Genomic DNA, 20,924 nt, shown 5'->3' on the forward strand with positions numbered 1-20,924 from the left:
GTCCAATCTATTTCTTTCTTAATGCAAAGTGATTGAAAGGTACACCAGCCTCAACATAAGGGCAGCACATTATAATACGTAAGTTTAGATTAGATTAGATTCCCTACAGTGTGGAAACAGGCCCTTCAGCCCAACAAGTCCACACCAACCCTCCGAAGAGTAACCCACCCAGACGCATTTCCCTCTGACTAATGCACCTAACACTACAGGCAATTTAGCACGGCCAATTCACCTGACCTGCACATCTTTGGACTGTTGGGAGGAAACCGGAGCACTCAGAGGAAACCCACGCAGATGCAGGGAGAATGTGCAAACTCCACACAGATAGTTGCCCCAGGCTGGAATCTAACCTGGGGCCCTCGTGCTGTGAGGCAGCAGTGCTAACCACTGAGCCACCACTCCCAATGCTAATTTTGCCAGCTAAACAATCCTCAATTTCTAACCTCAGTTGCTTATGTTGGATTATATTCAACACTATACTTATGTCCAAAGAGTGGTTTTCATGCTTGACTATTCCTTGTGCTGCTCTGAGTGGAAGGTTTTTTTGTAATGGGAACTGAAGGTTATTTCCCACCCTTTCCGCAAAACATCATCCAGAATTAAAGTGCAAAGGTTTAGTTCAATGAAAAGTTTGTGTCATACATATTATATAGGATGAGCTAAGTAAAGAGTATTTTTTGTGGGAGACTCAAATTTTAACTAATTAAAAACACACTTTATTGTTACATCAACTTAAGAAACATAGAGGCAGTTAAAAATCAATTTGTACAATGGACAATTGAGTCATCATAAAATACTACATTTTTTTAATACTGCCAACACCAATTACACAGCTGATCATCGAAACAGATCAAGTTCTGCTGACATCTGCTTTCCCTTTGTTAACACAAAATAAACCTTATTCTCTTGCACTATTTAGTCATGTTTTGTCAATGACTTGGCTTACTCACAGTAGTTATTCAAAAACACAACTCTTAGAACATTGTCTTGTGCGACCTTGAAATTCAAGAAAAACTGGACTTGCTGATTTATTGCAAGACATTATATAGAAGTCGGTTTTGTTTCACCTTTTCGATACTCTTCAGCAACAATAACGGTAGTATTTGGGTTATCAAAATGAAGTGATTGGATTTTCTTGAACCATTTTATACTTGTTCTTCTTTAGAAATAGTTCATCAATATTTATCAACCTCTGCTTTGGATTGATAATACACCTGTATCAGCAAAAGAAATTCAAGGCATCCCAGAACACATTATCTACAAATATCTACAAATGCTTGCAAAATTTAAACAACCCAATCTATATATATGTACACTTTGTACAAACCATTTAAACACATAAACTTACATCTTTACAAAGCCTGTTAATAGCAGGTAAAAATAATACACAACATGACAACCGTTTAATACAATACTACAAAAGCTTAGAAATCTATAGGTGTATCAAATTTCACAATTTTCTAAAATGAGTGTCATAGACCCATAGCTATTCAAGATAATTTACATATAAATGAAATGAATAAGGGTTGAGATGTAAACCTATTATGGGAATCTGTGACGGTTTAGCTTTTACAATATGAAACTGACTCCAAAGATGGATGAGAAAATTTAAATTCATCCCATTTTATTCAAATTATGAACTTAAAAGCAGGCTAATGCGGAAAGCTCATCTAGTAGAAACTGGACTGAATCAGATTAAATTCCATACAAGATCCCAACATGCAACAGACAGAGATAATTTCAACCTGTATGATTTAGGCTAGATCAGAATTAAATTCCAGTTGTAAATCTATGTGCAAATTCTTTTCACTGCATAAGTATGCTTTCACAAAACTGATTAACACTGTATTACCAGAGACAATACTGTATGGGGAATCGTTATCCTTTCTCACAGACCAAAAGGATAACTAAATCAATTATTAAATTGTATAATGTGCAATTAAAGTAGTTTGCAATAGAAATACATTCATTACTGTTGAGAAATTTCAGAAAGTGAATTTCAAATGTACTAACCTGAATTCTAACCTAGCCTAGGTTCAACATATTGTAAGATTTGAAACTTCTATTTCCAATCACATGACTTTGAAAATGTTACTCGGGAGCTTACTGAATTTTCAGGACAACTGAAGATTATATGACTATGGCAGATATTACTTGTAAGGATGGAATCCTGCATTAACCTGTCTGATCTTCTCATTATGTTAAAACTCAGGAGTACAAAATTGGCTTGTATTTAATTCCAACGGTTTTGTTGCAAGACCTTTACATTAAGTAAATACATCTTACAGTACACCTTTCTCATTGTCAAAACATGAGCTTGTCAAATGGTTCCATAGACACTATCAATAAAAATGCATTCTTAATTCCAAACATACATCAGTTCAAGCCAGCAGTGCAATTCTATTTATTCACACATGAACAGACATTTCCATTCCTCTTCATATCTGTTTTAACATTTAAATAACTTGACTCCACTGTATTTGCAAGTGTATGTAGCTGACTGAGTTCTCATGTCGCATTTAAATGTGCTTTGATATGGGAATACAACATGGTCGAAATGCTATAGCAAATAGATAATTTGTAAGAACAGAGGAGAGGTGCAAGTTTTATTTTGGTTCGGTATTTCAGGTTGACTTTTTTTTAAGTGCTTACTAATCTACATCATTGCACTGCTTTAACTGACTGCAGTGAGTCAATTACTTCAGGACTGTGCACAAATATACATTCCATGATAGATATTGTAACCAGCAAGAAAGTGAACAGACAGAATTAAAATGATGCAAGATAGATTTCTAAGTATGTACTGCCCTTCTCCTGAGGAACTGTCTAAACAACTGACGTCTTGCTAGTGTGTTATTACACCACAGCAATATATGTTGGGTGTCCAGTATATTTAATTTATATTAATTCCAGAAAGTGCCATTACTAGTTACTTTGTCGCTTAAGCACTGCATTGTGGAATGCCTACCACTGACTGTTGATTAGTATTCTCTATCAGAAGAGCTCTTAATCTAACAGCATCAAATGAGCTTCCACAGGAACAATACTTCAAAATATCATCAATGATTCTTTTCCACACATTCAACTCCAGTAGTTACTTAACTCAAAACCATAACATGACTATCATGAAGAGGGTTCATTTATTTAAAAAAAAATATTTGTAGACATATTAGGAGGAGTCTTTTGTGGGTATTATATCATGAAATTAGTACCCAATTAGCAGAAAGCAACTCATTCTAATTTACTTTGTTCATCAGTTCCTTGCAGATGCAAATACGCAATGGAAAGCTCTTCATCTTCCTGTCACTGCATCCCCTTACTTCCAGTGCAGCTAAATTGTTAATTTTTAGCTCTGAAGTGGCCCATGTAATTGTCACACCTGTGTCTGGTATTGAGATTCTACAAAAGAGATATGAATGTTATCAAAATTATGTTCATCACCACTCTCGTAGTCACTCATCATTACTTCAGAATCATCGAAACCACAGCTCATTGACATATCTGAAGATGATGCATTTGTTGATGCAAATACAGGCATTGGTATGTTGTCGCTAATCACTTTATCCAAGTCTTGGTTTGAACCTGCAGGGAATACACCATTGTCAGTCACATCCTGGATGCCAACAGCCTCTCCTTCTGCAGGGAACTGGTGAGGCGGAAGGTACTGGCTGGGATGGAAGTGCGGTCTTCTTCTGCTATTGGAGTTTAAAGCGTTCAATGTGGATGTTGTCTGAGGTGATTGGATAATCTCATATTGATCCTGGTAATCCTCCGGCAAGGGAGGAGGAAGTTGATCCTGGCCCAGGAATTCCTCATCGTGAGGAGGTGGGAAGTCACTGTCTATGTCATATCCACCGAGGTAATAGTCAGCATCCAGTGATCTTGTATTTGCATGATGCACAGGGGCAGTATCAGCTGCTTCATAATGCGGCACTTCTTCAATGTTTGGTAGTCGAGTGCTTGGCATCCAGTCTGAGGTGTCCCAATGATATGCTGCAATAGAACAGAACTACTATAACATTTTTGTGATTTATTACTTGACATGTATAATGCTTTTGAATATACTTCCGTATTACAAATTTTCTTAATTTGTTCAAGTTAAATTTCAATTGACACATGCTAAATTAATACAAGCTCTGGAGCTCTTGTATAAATTTAAAGTGTGCTAATTGTTAAAAATATACACACAAATGTTTAAAATTCAATGCCTGACTTGCACCAAAATCTGAAAATGTAATGTGTTACTTTTTCATTTCAGAGTTATGCCATATGCTTTATATGTAAAACATTCACTGACCAAACACACACCAACATGCTTAGGACAAAATAGGAAGTCACATTCATGCAAAGCCCAACTAAAAATCAGCATGCGTATTGAAAGCCAGTCAATTCATATTGTAAAAACTGTGCATTGATAAAATACAGCTGAACCAGCAAATTGTTGAATGATGCTTTTCAGTTAAACTATGTAGATATTCATTTCTAATAAGCGTGGTAATAAATACTTAATATTATAATGCCTATCAACATTATGGTCATCTCTTTCATGCTTAACAACTATTCACCAATTTAAAGTAATTGCTAACAGTTGAAATTCATTATTCCAACAAAATGAGTTCAGCCTGAAGGTCAACAGAAACAACAGTGTTCAAGTGTAAATCCATGCCTTTGCAGATTATTATTCTGATCTTTTAGACATAATTGTAATCCTTGCAGTTTTATTACATGCATGTGTAGTAGGGAATCAAGTTCAAAAACAAGAGAGACAAATGCTACTTAAAAAAACAGATCTTGGGATAGCATTAAGAAGCAGATTGCAAGTGTCCAGGAGTCACCTCTGTTGTAGTTCTGCCCCTCCTCCATAAGGGACACTGTCAGGTGGAAAGTGAAAATGAATGAATGGTTAAAAACATACCTCGAGTATATCAGTTCAAATAGGACATATATACAACTGACATCGGTTTAAACAGTTGATTAAAAGCATTAGTCATACATTTAGCCCAGCAGCAAAAAGACAGTCAATACCATTCTTTTGGACTCAAACATTCTTTGAAATAAATGTTAAATCTTAGATCCATTAATTGGTCTGCATTTATCATTTTCTATTTTAAATCTGCTGAATACAGAAACTATTTAATACAGATTGCACAATATTTATTCATTCATATCAATATATCACATCTTCACCAGATGTTGCAATAATCAACAATACATATTTGGAAATTAGAATTCCATTTGATATGATTTAGAACAAGCAAAAGCTATTGTATTGAAGTCATTTTCACCATGATCACACTTTATGAACATTAGTGTAAAATGCACTACCTAAAACAAAACACTATCAATCTAACATGGGTTTCAACTGAAATGTTTTTTCAAGTACTTTGTGGTTTGCTACATTTGGATATCTAATTTGACTGATGCTTTCATTTCTTCAAGGTTAAACTGGAATTTGTTTTTTCTTTGTTTAATTAAGTTTTGTGGATTAAAGAAACCCAAAATGATTTTGTACATCCCAGGTTTTTAACAGCAATGGCACACTATGATTTTAGGATACACATTTTCAGTACGAATAATTTAAACAGTAATGTTTCCTAAAATTATAAATAAACACATTTCCATATCTGTATAGGTTAGAATGAAGCAAGGTTGTCTCTAAACTGCTCTGGGGTTGTTTTAGAAAATATATCAAAGCATCATTTCAAAAAACTGTCAGAAATATAATCAGTATTTTATTTCCACTGAAATTTGGTCATTGTAATTTAGCATAGATGTACTTTTTAAAAATTACATGATAAGTATCCCTCTAGTTATTTCTTTGTGATGACACTCAGACTTTTTTCCATTAATTCCGTCAGTTGTCCTTCTGAAAGTTAGAATTCTTATGCTTTGTCACAGAGCTTGGAGAAGTTTTTTTTTTAAATTCTTCTTGATTACTTCTTTATTCTACCATATTCCTGCTATAAATTCAATCAAGAGTATGCTGAAATTACTTAAAATTACACAAAGATCAGATAGATCAGGTCCTTGTTTAGCAGCGAATGAGGTAACCGTCTGGAATTGTGCCTTGGCCCATCTCAAACATGACAATCTATGAAAATTGGTGGAATTAGAATATAAATGCCTTACGTATTCTTAGAAAAAAAAAGGTTTAATTGCACCTTAATAATAAACAGTAAGCAACAACAAATGAGCTAATACTACCAGTGAAATAGTGGAAAAAATAACTGACATGAAAGCATCAAGAGAACTTAATTGTATATGACATTATAAACTTTACAAAGTTCCTTATAAGTGTAGTGTGACACATAAGTAGGTTCTGAGGAAGAATCACCTCATCAGAAACATTAACTTTGATTTTTCTTCACAGATATTGCCAGATCTGCTGAGCTTTTCCAGCAAATTCTGTTTTTGTTTTTATGATCTACAACAACTGCAGTTCTTTTAGTTTTTATTAGGTATATAAGGAGGTTCTTTTAAGAACATCAGATAAAAATGTGATATTTAAGGTGGTGAAAGAAGCAGAACACTGCAGAGATTTACAGGACATAAGGACTCAGAAGCAAAGCAGTGCAAGGCATGGTCACTAATGATGGAGTGATGATCATTGGGATGTACAGCATGCTTTATTTGGAGGAGCACCCTAGGTCTCACAAAGGGTTCACTGAGGTCACAGAGTCAATATCATAAAATTGCTAGACATTAGCAAGTCATTGTAGATTAGCAAATACAGAAGTGATGTGTGAATGGGACCTGTTGCACATTATTAAGAGGACAGCATAATTTTAGACGTATTTAAGTTTAAAAAGGTGGAATGTGGAACATCGACTCAGAAATCATTGGTACATTCTGACTTTAGAGGAAATAAAAACAGAAACAAGACTTAGGGTTTGAAAAACAAATAGGATGAGGCAGAGATAGAAGTGAGGAGAAAGTGAGGTCTGCAGATGCTGGAGATCAGAGCTGAAAATGTGTTGCTGGAAAAGCGCAGCAGGTCAGGCAGCATCCAGGGAACAGGAGAATCGACGTTTCGGGCATAAGCCCTTCTTCAGGAATGGGGAAAGTTTGTCCAGCAGGCTAAGATAAAAGGTAGGGAGGAGGGACTTGGGGGAGGGGCATCGGAAATGTGATAGGTGGAAAGAGGTCAAGGTGAGGGTGATAGGTCAGACTGGGGTGGGGGCGGAGAGGTCGGGAAGAAGATTGCAGGTTAGGAAGGCGGTGCTGAATTCGATGGATTTGACTAAGACAGGGTGGGGGGAGGGGAAATGAGGAAACTGGTGAAATCCGAGTTCATCCCTTGTGGTTGGAGGGTTCCTAGGCGGAAGATGAGGCGTTCTTCCTCCAACCGTTGTTTTGTTGTGGTCTGACGATGGAGGAGTCCAAAGATCTGCATATCCTTGGTGGAGTGGGAGGGGGAATTGAAATGTTGAGCTACAGGGTGGTTGGGTTGGTTGGTCCGGGTGTCCCAGAGATAGAAGTGAGTAAATCTATGGGGATGAAAAGTAGATGGCTTTAGTGGAACACAAGATATGAAGTTGGTAGCTCTGCTCAAGGATGTGAGGTAACGGTTTCAGCTTTCTGTTAGTTGCCAGGAAGAAGGATGAAGTCTGAGCTCATAACTAAGATTCATGGTTGGAACCTGTCTTCTTAATGGATAATTTGAACATTCTCAATAGTTTTGCTCACAATATACAATGTAATTTTGAGACCATAGAAATTCAGTAAGACAGTGAATTGCTGTAGGCTCTTTAGTCAAATAAATAAATTACATAAAAATATGCTTATATGACAGTTAATATTTTAACTAATGTTATACTTTTGACTTTTTGTTATAATCTACATAAAACAACATACAGTATCTTTCAAAGTGTGGTATATTGTTTTATTCCAAACATCATATTGTCATAAGAAAAACAAGGAGAGCAATTAACAAGTTAAATACCTTCATTCTCAATTGTGTCAACTGCATCATTAACCAGCCGTATAACAGTCACTACTGAAGCTTTCAGGATAGGGTAAGAAAAGGGAAAGGTAGGAAAAGGAGCAGTAGAAAGTAGTGCAATGTTAATATAAGCAGTTCTACATTAATTTCTTAACACTAATTTGATGTAAATCCCTCTTGAAAAGGCAAGTACAAAAATATTGCAACTGAGCAAACAATTTGGTTTTTTACTGGTTCTATTGCATAATTTTAATAAAAACAGTTGAGAAGTAATTTCTTTTGAAAACCTCTGCATGGTAAGGCTCAGTTTATACATTGAGTTTCTCAGTGAAGCCTATCTTTGAGAACAGTTAAATGTTATTACAGGGAAGCAACAGGAAGAATGTGTCTGACTTCATTCTGTTAACATTTGTTGACAGCGGCTATTCAATCTGCAGAAGTACCACCAAGCACAATAATGTACTGAATCTCTCAGGGTATTACACAGCATGAACTTAAATATTTACGTTGTTACCCTAATTGTAGTTTTCTAGAGGGAAAGAAGTACAGCCAAAGCAACATACTGAAGAACTGACCTATAATGGATACATTGAGTGTTAAGGAATACATTCTGTGCCACCCTGTAGTTATCCTGGTTCATTATTTCTCATAAAAATCACAACTTATATTTATATAGCACCTTTAAAAGAATAAAACAGCACAGGAGTTGTTGTAAAGCATAATTAGGTACAATGCAACATGAGGCTCTCCACCAGCATCTTGACCACTGTTAGGAATGAGCATCAAATGCTGGCCTTGTCAGTGACAATTCATCATATGAAAAAGTTAAAGAAAGTTACCTACAATTTGGTTAAATAAGTGGTTTTAAGAAACTTCTGAAATGTACAAAGAAAAGTCAAGGATGTAAGGTGGTAACTTCAATAATTAACAGCCAGTCTGGCTGACAATGGTAGGGGAGTTAAAAATCAGGATGTTCAAGAAACTAATTTTAGAAGTGCAGAGGTATTTTGAATGTTGTGGGGCTGGAGAAGATGACAACAATGACATTTCAAAAGTACATAATTGACTGTAATGTCTCAACATGTGCTGCTTTTGGGAGTCGAGATGTGGGTCAGAACGTTAAGCTGAATCAAACTGATCCGGAATTAGCTAAAGATGTTCCTTTTAGGTCAGAGATTTTGCTATTTATTTTTTGGAAGAGTAATGTGATTTATTACCTTCCTACTTACTAAGCTGAGTGTCTAGGAAATTCAGTAATAATTCTGAGCACAGTTGCAAGGTGTTAACAAGACACCGGAAATATTTGACAAAACAGTTCTGTAAATTTTCAAATATTTAAGTCACTGAATTGTTACTGCATAGGAGGCCATTTGTCAAATCTATGCTATCTTTCCAAATGAACAATTCACCTAGTGCCACTCTCCCTCAGCACACATTTTCTTTTCAGACAATAATCCGATTGTCTCTTAAATGCTTCAAATAAACTTCCCTTCACTGCTCCAAGTAGTGTATTTCAGCTCCTAATTACTCGCTGTGTAAAAAGGTTTTTCCTCATGTCGCTATTGCTTCTTTTGTCACTATCTCAAAAAGATTCTACTAGATTCGCTAATCATAATCTGTACTTAAAAACAAACCCACACTGCCCCTCTCTGGTTAGTGAAGAGCTTTCAAGGTGTTCAGTCTCCAACATTAATTACAGACTCTAGTCATTTCATAACAATAGATGTTAGCTTAACTGGTCTGTAATTTTCTAGTTTCTTTCCTCACTCTTTCCAAACAGCGAATTGACATTTATAACTTTCTAACTAAAAGGAAAAGTTCCCAAATTTGTAGAAATGCAAGATTACAGATCGGACAACTGCAGTGCTGCCACCTACTTCTTTTAAAATCATGGCATGAAAATATTGGTCACGTGGATTTAGGAACATAGAAATAGAAATAGATCATTCAGCCTGTCCAATTTACTCCACCAGTAACACAATCAGGGCCGATTGAACAGCAACATCTTTTACTCACAGTATCCCCATTAGTCTTTACACCACTGGCAATCAGAAATCTGTCAACCTCTACTTTAAATATACTCAAAGAATGAGCTTCTATAGGCTTCTTAGGTGGAGAACCCCAAAGATTTACAATCCTGTGTGTCGGAGTTTCCACTTGTCTTGATCCTAAATGGTATCCCACATATTTAAAAATTATTTCCTCTGGTTTAAGACTCCCCTGTCAGGGGAAATATTTTACCTGCATTTACCTGTTGATCCTTTAAGTATTTTGTAAGTTTCAGTGAGAACAACTCTGAATCTTTGAACTCCAGAGAATACAAAGCCTTGTTGGTGCTATTTAGTGTCATTCATTTCTCCATTACTGTTATTCTGCTTATACTAATTTTGTTGAGGTACCGCACTAGTTTTTACATGCTCCCACAGATGGGCTGGCAAATAAGAGGGGTGTACACATTGGGCACCATGCAATGGGTGTTCTTGGTACTTACCCAGCCAACCCTGCCCCCATGCCAAATTTACCAACATTAGACGATGAATTGGTCAGCTTATCCATAGCCATAACTGGTCATTTAATGATAAAGTACCACATAATAGGCTGATTGGCAACACTGAGGCTTATGGACTAGAAAAGTCAGTGTCCAAATGGATAAAAATAAAAATCAACTGAACTACAGAAGTAATATGAGCCTGGTAAATAGTTATTTTACAGCTTGGAGGTGGCTGGATGGTGATTAGATTAGATTACCTACAGTGTGGAAACAGGCCCTTCGGCCCAACCAGTCCACACCGACCCTCCAAAGAGTAACCCACCCGGACCCACTTCCCTCAGGCTAATGCACCCAACACTACGGGCAATTTAGCATGGCCAATTCACCTAACCTGCATATCTTTGGACTGTGGGAGGAAACCGGAGCACCCGGAGGAAACCCATGGGCGGCACGGTGGCATAGTGGTTAGCACTGCTGCTTCACAGTGCCAGAGACCTGGGTTCAATTCCCGCCTCAGGCGACTGTCGGTGTAGAGTTTCCACACTGTAAGTAATCGAATCTAAGACATGGGGAGAATGTGCAAACTCCGCACAGACAGTTGGACGCTGGAATCGAACCTGGGACCCTGTTGCTGTGAGGCAGCAGTGCTACCCACTGAGCCACCGTGCCACCCCATGTTCCCCAATGGTCAGTCCTGAGAATACTTTTTATGTTATATATAAATTAATTGGTCTTGTAACATGAAGTTCTTAAAACATGATATCACCAAATGTGGAGGAATAGCAAACAATGAGGATGTTATAAATTACTAGTAACAGGACATAGATAGACATGCAGAATAAGTGGCAGCTGGAACTTAATTAAGAGAATTGAGAGGTGATGCATTTTGCCAGAGGCAATATAGACAGGTTATACCATTCCAGTTTGTGCAAAAACAGAGGAACCTCATGGTGGTTAGGGGTTGTTGAATGTGCTTTGATATTTGAAGGTGGCAGGATAAACTGAGGGAATGGCTGGTAAAGCACATGCAATTTTAGGCTTATTTAATGAACTGTTGAGTACAAAAGCTGGAAGGTTATGTTGAACTTTCATGACGTTCCACACCAATTAACATATTGTGTTAAGATCAAATCATCATAGTTTAGGAAGGATGTAAAGATGGTTGAGAGTAGAGACTTGTCTGAATGTTTCTGAGGCAGAGGGCTTTAATTACAGGGTTATGTTGGAAGGACTGGGGTTGCTCTTTTTTGAAGAAAGAGGTATGCGGGTGTGATTTGATAGAGATATGAAATATTATGACAGATTTAGATAAGGGAGATGACTAAAAACTTTCAATGAATAGATTTGGTAGAGGATGCAGGATGAACGTGTGCAAGAACATTTATGTAATGAACGAGCAGGTCTGTGAGCCTAGAATGTGTCACCCACTAGGATAATGGAAGTGGAAATGGAAATAAAAAGTGATTTCAATAGGAAATTAGATGAGCACTCAAAGGAATTAAACCTGCTGGGGTACTGAGGTCTAGCAGGAGTGTGTGCCTTATTGAATTATCCAGCCAAGAGCTGGCATTGATTTAAAGGGCCAAATGGTCTCTTCCAGCGCTGAAAAGGACTAAAACTCAATATGCTTTTAACCACTTCTTTTGGTTAGTTTATTTTTAATTTTCTTGTGGGCCATTGGTGTCACTGGCTGGCCAGCATTTATTGCTTTGCCCTTGTTACCCTTGAGGTGGTGAGGTGAGCTGCCTTCCTAAATTGCTGCAATCCATGTGCTGTAGATAGATCCACATTGCACTTAGAGAGGGAATTCCAGGGAATTGACCTCACGACAGTGAAGGATCAGTGATATATTTTGAAGTCAGGATGGTGAGTGACTTAGACAGCAACTTCCAGAGGGTGGTGTTCCTATGTATCTGCTGTCCTTGTCATGCTAGGTGGAAGTGATCATGAGTTTGGAAGGTGCTGTCTAAGGACCTTTGGTGAATTTCTGCAGTGAGTCTTGTAAATGTGGTGCCAATCAAGTGGGCTGCTTTGTACTGGTTTAGTGTTGTTGGAGCTGCACCATCCAGGCAAATGGGAAGCATGACATCACACTCCTGACTTGTGCCTTGTCGATGGTGAACAAGTTTTGGGAAGTCAGGTGGTCAGTTACTCGCTGCTGTATTCCTAACCTTTGACCTGCTCTTGTAACCAAAGTATTTATATGATGTGTCCAGTTAAGTTTCTGGTCTATAATAACCCCAAGGATATTGATAGTGGGGAATTCGGTGATGGGAACACCATTGAATGTCAATGGGCAGTGGTTAAATCATCTCTTACTGGAGATAGTAATTGCCTGACATTTGTGTGACATGAACATTAACTGCCACTTATCAGTCCAAGTCTGAATATTGTCCAAATCTTGTTGCATTTCAACATGGACTGCTTTAGTATATGATGAGTTGCAAACAGTGCTGAGCATTGTGCAACCTTTGGCAAACATTTCCACTTCTACCCTCATGATGGAGGGAAGATCATTGATGAAGAAACTAAAGATGGTTGGGGCAAAGACACTACCTTGAGGAACTCCTACAGAGATGATCTGGAGCTGAGATGACTGACCTCCAACAACTGCAACCATGTGCCAAGTATGACTGCAACCAGCAGAGAGTTTGCTTCCTTATTCCCCTTGATTCCAGTTTTGCTGAGGCTCTTCAATGCCACACTGTTGAATGTAGCTTTGATGTCAAGGGCTGTCACTCTCAATTCACCTCTGGAACTCAGATTCTTTTGTTCATGTTTGAACCAAGGCTTTAATGAGGTCAGAAGTTGGGTGAATCTGACAACCCAAACTGGACATCAGCATGCAGGTTATTGTTGAGCAAGTGCTGCACTCATGATGACACCTTCCATTACTTTACCAATGATTAGAGTGATGGGGTAGTAACTGACTCGGTTCAATTTGTCCTTTTTTTATGTACAAGATGTATGTGGGCAACTTTCCACATTTTTGGGAGCGATGCCAGCGTTGCAACTGTACTGGAACAGCTTGCCTAGTGGAGCAACAAGTCTTCAATATTATTGCAAAAGTTTTGTGTGTTCATTTTAATATATTTTGCAAGGTCCTTCTCATTTTTTTAATAGCTCTTATTACGTGCTTTGTCACCCATTACTGCTTCCAACTCTCCCATTTGCCATGATGTGTGCTATTTTTTGCATTTCTGAATACGTTTTTTCTAACTTTTGTTAGCTCTTACCCCCTGGTTGTCCATGACAATCTTTTTTGGTAAGTAGACGTTTTGCTCTTATATGTATAAACTCAATCTGTATTATATTAAATTCTTACTCAAGCACCTCACGATCTACGGCTATTTCATCAATAAACAGATAAGTTTAGTTCACTTTGAATAGTACCTTTCTTAGTGCATTGAAATCAGCCTTACGTAAATCAATCCAAGTAGCAGTTTCATATCTTTCTCTTCAAACCTTAACATTAAACTTGATGATATAATGATCTGTTAAATGTTCATAAGCATTCAACTGATAATTAAATATGCGTCATTATTTAACATTAATTCTAATATGGGCTACCTCCTACTGACTCAAAGCCATTCTGGATGCATATGAAATACACCTTTTTTTGATTTTCACTCATCCCAATTTATACAAAACTGAAAATGTCCATTTAAAACCACTCTGTCTTCCTGTCATACATGCCCAATCACAGCTTTTACACAAGCCACCAATTCATTATATATTACTGGGTTGAATCTCCTGACACCATAATTGTCCCTGCTTTTCCTGTGCACAGCTAGGCTGGTATGTTTAGATTGTCTTCCAGGTATTTCTCTATAATGGCTAACACATCACTCCTTTCAAGTTGAAGTTGATTACACTGTATGCATTTGTGTGAAGTATGCATATTGAGATCATACAACCAACCAATCCACATTACTCACATTTTCTTATTGTCTGTCGGAATTTCTCAGTTCACACCTTTAATTTTCCTTTTGTCTGAGTTTAGTACTTAAAGCCCAATTCCTGACAGTTGTTCCACTTTTCTTTGCTTTAGTTTGTTTCGGAATTACCTTTTCAATATAAACTTTTCCACACCCCTATGCACACACCTTGACCACTGCTACTGTCTTCGTCGTTTTAAGTTCACGTGATCAAATCAATTATACTTTCTACTGGGCCCTGGTCCAGGTCCAGTTCAAGCAGAACCCATCCCAATGGTACTGTTTCATCTGGTCACAGTACTGTTCCTAATGGCTCATAAAATGGAACTCCTTGTTCTCACACCACTCCTTCAGTCATATATTCACTTCTCTAATGTGTTTAATTCTGTGCCAATTTGCACTTGTCTTGGCTAATAATTCAAAGAATGTAGCCTAGAGCTCTGCCCTTCACTTGAGCTGCTTATTTTTGATGCATTCCAAACCTACATCATGTTTTGACCCATGATGTAGGTCCCATCATGGGTCAAAACATGACAATCCCACCCCATACACCTCCTCTATGGTATCCTTTCAAGCTGCTTTGAGATGTTCCACACAATGGCATCAACAAACCATGCATATTCACAATCCCATATAAAAGGGTAATAACAATTTTGCCAAATGGTTGAATCCCAGAACAATGGTGTTTCACTTCCCTTCTTCCTTAGACAGCCACCTGAATTCTGGTTGTCCTTTTAACAATCATCACACTTCCCTTCACAGCAGCAATAACTTGTTGATTGGAACAGTTTCTTTGGTTGACAAATTATGAGAGGCATGGATAGAATGGATTGTTGGAGTATTTTCTCCTTGATAGAACTGTCAGTTATGGGTTTAAGAAAAGAGGGGGGAAGGAGATGTAGTCAGCAATTTGTTTTGCTGCAGAGGGTGGTCAGTGCCTGGAATGCACTGCCACAGGAGGTGGTAGAAGCAGATATGATAGCACTTGGAAGATACATGAATAGGCAAGGAAAAGAGGTTTAGGGACCACACAGAGGCAAAGGCTTTTAAGTTTAGAAAGGCATAATGGGTCATCGCAGGGTTGGTAGGCTGAAGGGCCTGTTCCTGTGTTATACTGTTCTTTGTTCATTTTCTCTCTCAATTGGGTTCTCCTTGGTCTATACACTATTCATTACACCAACTCAATTCTGAATTCTCAAATCTTTCCATGAGGTGTTAATGAAGAAAACAACTGTTCAGGTACTGATGCTCCTTCCCGCCTGTCAGAATATCTCCAGTTTGCACTTCAGTTCTCAGCCTGAAAAGTTTGAATTGGAGGCATCTATCCTTGATGTTGTCCTTTAGGATAGGGTTCACTAACTCCTACAAATGCAGTTCAGATACAAGCGCATCCTCACAATATGTTAGTCTAAATTATTTAGATCTCGTTTTCAGTCTGGTGGAAATTTTTTCTCTTTTTTCCCCACACTAACTTTCTACTGTCTCATCTTCCTACACATAAATACTTGGATGAAAGCAAACATAAAGCAGTAGTATCTTCACTCTCTGCACCCAATTTCTGACATTCCTGTTTTTTTGCTTTGGTCATGGAATATAGGTATTGCTAGCTGGGAGAGCATTTATTATCCATTCCTAAATGTGCTGAAACTGTTGTGGTGAGCTATCTTCTTGAACCTCTGCAGTCCTTGAGAAGTAAGGGCACCTACCACACTGTTAGGAATGAATTCCAGGATTATGACTCAGCAACAGTGAAGGAAAGTGACACAGTTCCAGGACAAAATAGTATGTGGCTTAGAGGTGAACGTGTACTCAGTGATCATCCCATGCATTTGCTGCTTTGTCTTTCTAGGTGATAGAGGTCACAATTTTGGGAGTTGCTGTTGGAGGAGCCTCAGTGAGTTACACAGTGAATCTTGAAGATGTAAAAATTACTAATAATGTTCTCTTAAATCTACTTACAGGTCTGAAGATCCTACAAATGCCCAGACCAGAGTATTACAGATGCTAGATTCACAGGCCCAGGGTAAACCTATTGGCATCCTGCAGGTCAAATGAGGAAACCCAGAACCACGATCTGACCATATGATAAACTGTCCTGACCTGGCCCCTACAGAGACTCAACTCCGAGGAGGCCCAACCAGCCCAGGACCATAAAACAAACCCGCATCAATGCAATCCCAAGGAGGCTGGACCTTGAGGCATCTCACACCCAGGGAGGCCTGACCCGACTCATTTACTTTCCGGAGCAGCAGACTTGCACCACCGACACCAGAGACCAATCAAGAGCAAGAATCCTACCACCGTGACTTGTCTCTGAGGAGGTTAGACCAGCCCAGGCCTGAACTTTGACCTTGCCCAGTGTCTCACCTCCGGGGAGGCTTGGCCTGTCCTGATTCGACTCATCTACTAGAACAGTAGACTCGCACCATCGACATCCAGGACTCTACAGAAGCAAGAAACCTACCCGAAAATGGGGAAGATGTGCTGGCCTGCAGATGAGATTGGAACACCGCATTTTTAATCTCCCCCCTCTGGAACATACTTTTGACAAACATCCAAGCTATTGAAAACAGAATGGATGAACTCAGATCCAGATTTAACTTCCAGTGGGAACTGAGAGACTGCTATATCCTCTCTTTTATGGAAACATGGCTCACTCCTGCTAAACCTGATTGTGCCTTGCAAGCTGAAGGGTTCTCCACACATTACGTGGACTACAAGCATTGTCAGATAAGGCAAAGGGCAGTAGGATCTGCCTCCTAATCAGCAACTCCTGGTGCACAGTCGTGGCAACTCTGTAAGCTACTATTCTCCAATCTTAGAATTTCTTACAGTGAAATGTCGTTGCTATTACCTGTCACGTGGGTTCACCTCTGCTATCCTGATAGGTGTCTATATACCAGCCCAAGCAGAAGTGAGGGATGCTCAGGATGCAATTTACGCTGCCACAAATGCTCTGAAGAAGAAATTCCTGAGACTTTAATCATCATGGCCAGTGACTTCAAACAGGCCAACTCAAGAGGGTGCTAGCAAAATACCATTAACACACTCCTGCCCCACCAGGGGACTGAACATCCTTGACCACTGCTACACAACCAAAGACATCTACTGCTCCATGTCCTGTTTGGACTTTGGAAAATCAGATCACAGTGCTGTGTTCCTCCTCCCATCTTACAAGTAGAAGTTGAAATGAGCGGACCTTTCACAGAAAGTAGTACAATGCTGTTCTGAAGCAGTGGAAGACGTCCTCCAGGACTGCTTAGAATCGGTGGACTGGGCCATATTCAAGAATTCAGCAGACAAGCTAGATGAGTACACTACCACTGTCATGGGCTTCATTAATATGTAGAGGACTGCGTGCCAAAGAAGTCAATCCATATGTTCCCCAGTTGGAAACCTTGGATAAAATCGGGAAATCCACTCCCTGCTGAAGACCAGACATGCAGCATACAAGTCAGATATCCCAGACCTATATAGGAAATCAGATATGACCTCCACAAAGCCATTAGAAATGCCAAGAGGCAGTACTGGAGCAAATTAGAGGCCCAAACTAACCACACAGACACTCGCTATCTGTGGAAACAAAATGAAGCAGAACAAAAAGCAGACAAAAACACATCCCTCACTGATTCACTCAATGCTTTTTATGCCCGGTTTGAGCGGATGCCAGAGAGGGGAAAGACATAAAAGAGACCTAAGGGGCAACCTTTTCACGCAGATGATGGTACGTGTATAGAATGAGCTGCCAGAGGAAGTGGTTGAAGCTAGTACAATTGCAACATTTAAAAGGCATCAGGATAGGTATTTGAATAGGAAAGGTTTGGAGGGATATGGGCCGGGTGAGACTAGATTGGGTTGAGATATCTGGTCGGCATGAACGAGTTGGACCGAAGGGTCTGTTTCCATGCTGTACATCTCTATGACTCTATGACCTGCCCCGACAGTCCTGGATGCACCTGCTCCCTCTGTCACTGCAACAGTCGTCAGACCGGTCTTCTTGATAGTAAACATAAGGAAAGCGACTGACCCAGACAAACTCCCCAGGCATGCAGTCATATCCTGTCTGGGTCAGCTGGCAGAAATATTCGCTGGCACCCTTAACCTCTCGTTGCTACAATCTGAGGTGCCCATCTGCTTCAAGAAGACCACCATCACCCCAGTACCAAAGAAACACATGCAATGTGCCTCAACTACCACCCATTGGCTCTGACCTCCATAATTATTAAGCGCTTTGAGAAGTTAGTCATGGCCCATCTTTTCTTTCTCAGGAGACTTAGGAGATTCAGCATGTCCATAAGGATCTTCACCAATGTTTACAGAAGCAGCATAGAAAGCAATCTATCTGGGTACATAATGGATTGGTACAGCAACTGGTGTGCCCAGGACTGTAAGTAACTACAGAAAGTTGTATGCACAGCCTAGACCATCACAGAGGCCAACCTCCTATCCATGGACTCCACCTACACTTCTCTTTGCTGTGGAAAGGTTGCCAATATCATCAAAGGCTGCTCTCAACCTGGTAATACTCTCTTCCAACCCCGTTCATTGGCCAGACAATAAGGAAGCTTGCACACATGCACTAACAGGCTCAAGAGTAGCTTTTTCCTTGCTGTTATTAGACTGCTGAACAGATCTCTAATTTCAAACCTAATGCTGACCTTGTTTTTGTGCACCTCTTATGCTGTCGTAACCTTGCATGCCCCTCTCTGTCTAAGCACCCTATGATCTGTATGTCCTTGTTAGCTATGATCTGTCCATACTGCTCGCAAAACAAAACATTTCACTGTACTTAGGTAAAAGCGAAGACAATAAATCAAATCAAAGGTGGTGCACACTACTGCCACTGTGCATCAGAATTTAAAATTCAGATACAGGGTCAACGTTAAGACACCACATTATAACATTGTGTGTCTGGTGCTAGGTTTCCCTGGTGAAATCGAGCAACTGATCAAATACCGAATAGCAGTGACATCAGTTTATTGAAGGAAGGAACAAATTACCATATAACATATCACAAGAACATCCCTCTGCAAACAATGCACAGGATGGCATTACTGTTGTACATCAATCACAGCTCAATTATTTATTGTACTCAGATCTAAGTTCAATTTACTTTCTTGTAAGATAAATGCATTGCAAAAATACACTTAAGTTACTTGTAGCTTGTGGATCAGTGTAACATCAGATAAGGTTGCTCATTCAGTACTTGAATAGAATTGGATATTTGATGTCTTGTACACAGGGCGTTAATTGGCACAAACTTTTGAAAATGCATGTTGGCTGTAACATGATTACATGGCCAATACCAAGTTCTGTTTCTAAAATGCAGTTTTTCTATAGCACGGAGTTGCACAAGAACGCAACCATCGCATTTTGGAGAACTTCCTGTATTTTAATCAGTAATTATAATTGCAGTCTCTCCACACTGTTGCTGATAAGCAATGGTTAAGTCATAGCAGAAATAAAACACCACATTGGTCACAAAGTGCCATCTTGTGGCATGTTTCTAATAAGCTGTAACAATTATAGTAGGTTGATAATTCAGAGAACAAGCTTAATTTAAATGTACTAACTTAAGTATTTGAATTTAGCGTTTTTAAAAGAAATCAGGAGTAAATAAATTATTATGGAAAAAGGTGACTATTAAATTGTCGGATTGCCATTAAAAACCCAACTGGTTTACTAAATTTCTTTTGGGGAAGAATCTGAATTCAGTCTCATACCAGCATATTTGACTCTTATCTACTCTGTAATGTAACTGTGCAATCCATTCACTTGTACCAAATAGAAAATTGCCTGCCAGGACCTTATGAGGAAAACTAGAAATGAGGAATTCTGTCCTTGCCAATAAAGCCCACTGCTTAAGAATAATATTTTTAGCAATTCAAGAAAAAGAGATAAAAGGTGACAGTTAAGCAACGCTGGGAGCTGTTTACACAATGAAAAAGCGTAAGGTGAGAATCAGCAAAAAAGACATGTAGATGGCTCTCAGTAGGCTATTTTTTCCCTTCCTGATGCTACGCTTCTCTATCAATTGCCTTTGAAGAAAGGATACCTGCTGAAGACAACAAGCAGCCTGCACCCATTTATAGCGACAGGTTAATGCCAACAGTGTCAGGATGAAGTGCTCACGTGGTCATAAACTGGCAATGGGGCAGTGAGGGCGACCAAGCCTTCCAGTGCCAGATGTAATCAGGGTGGAGCCTGAAGGTGGTGAGGTACTCAGTCACTCATTCTCTGACCTAATTAAGTGCCGTCCCAGCCTCCAAAAGTTCCACTAGAGGACAAAAGATTTTGCCCCAGTTCCTAGTGCTACAGGTTAACAATTCAAAAATACTCAGCAGTTGACATCTCATTTAAAAGGGACAAAGGAGGCAAATGCATAATGTTAGACAAAAATCACTCCTGTATTTAAGAAGTGTTCTTCTAAGATTTCAGACTTTTGATTTGATGATCTCTGGGAGCACGATTTCTTTCTGAGATATCGGTGTATTTATATTTACAGTCATATTCTGAAATTAAATAGTCTGCACCTAACGTGGGCTCTCTCTCT

General features: G+C 39.0%; 1 protein-coding gene across 9 annotated transcripts in view; it reads right to left on the reverse strand.

Moving 5' to 3' along the window:
- Nucleotides 1–702: 702 nt before the first annotated feature.
- Nucleotides 703–20,924, reverse strand: part of LOC122550578 (protocadherin Fat 3-like) — an 801,871-nt gene continuing 781,649 nt past the window's right edge. For 6 of the 9 annotated variants that reach the window (XM_087988029.1, XM_087988030.1, XM_087988031.1 and 3 more), the window contains 3 exons: nt 7,943–8,002; nt 4,836–4,871; nt 703–3,993 (listed from right to left, as the gene is read on the reverse strand). In XM_087988029.1, coding sequence (XP_087844155.1) covers nt 3,374–3,993; nt 4,836–4,871; nt 7,943–8,002 — 716 coding nt within the window. In that variant the 3' untranslated portion in view covers nt 703–3,373. The remainder of the gene's footprint in view (nt 3,994–4,835; nt 4,872–7,942; nt 8,003–20,924) is intronic. The other 3 variants (XM_087988032.1, XM_043691531.2, XM_043691528.2) reach the window with 2 other exon arrangements.

The sequence above is a fragment of the Chiloscyllium plagiosum genome, unplaced genomic scaffold, assembly GCF_037043375.1.
Source record: "Chiloscyllium plagiosum isolate Xiang-an unplaced genomic scaffold, Cpla_swu_hap1 HiC_scaffold_6, whole genome shotgun sequence".
Classification (NCBI taxonomy): Eukaryota; Metazoa; Chordata; class Chondrichthyes; order Orectolobiformes; family Hemiscylliidae; genus Chiloscyllium; species Chiloscyllium plagiosum.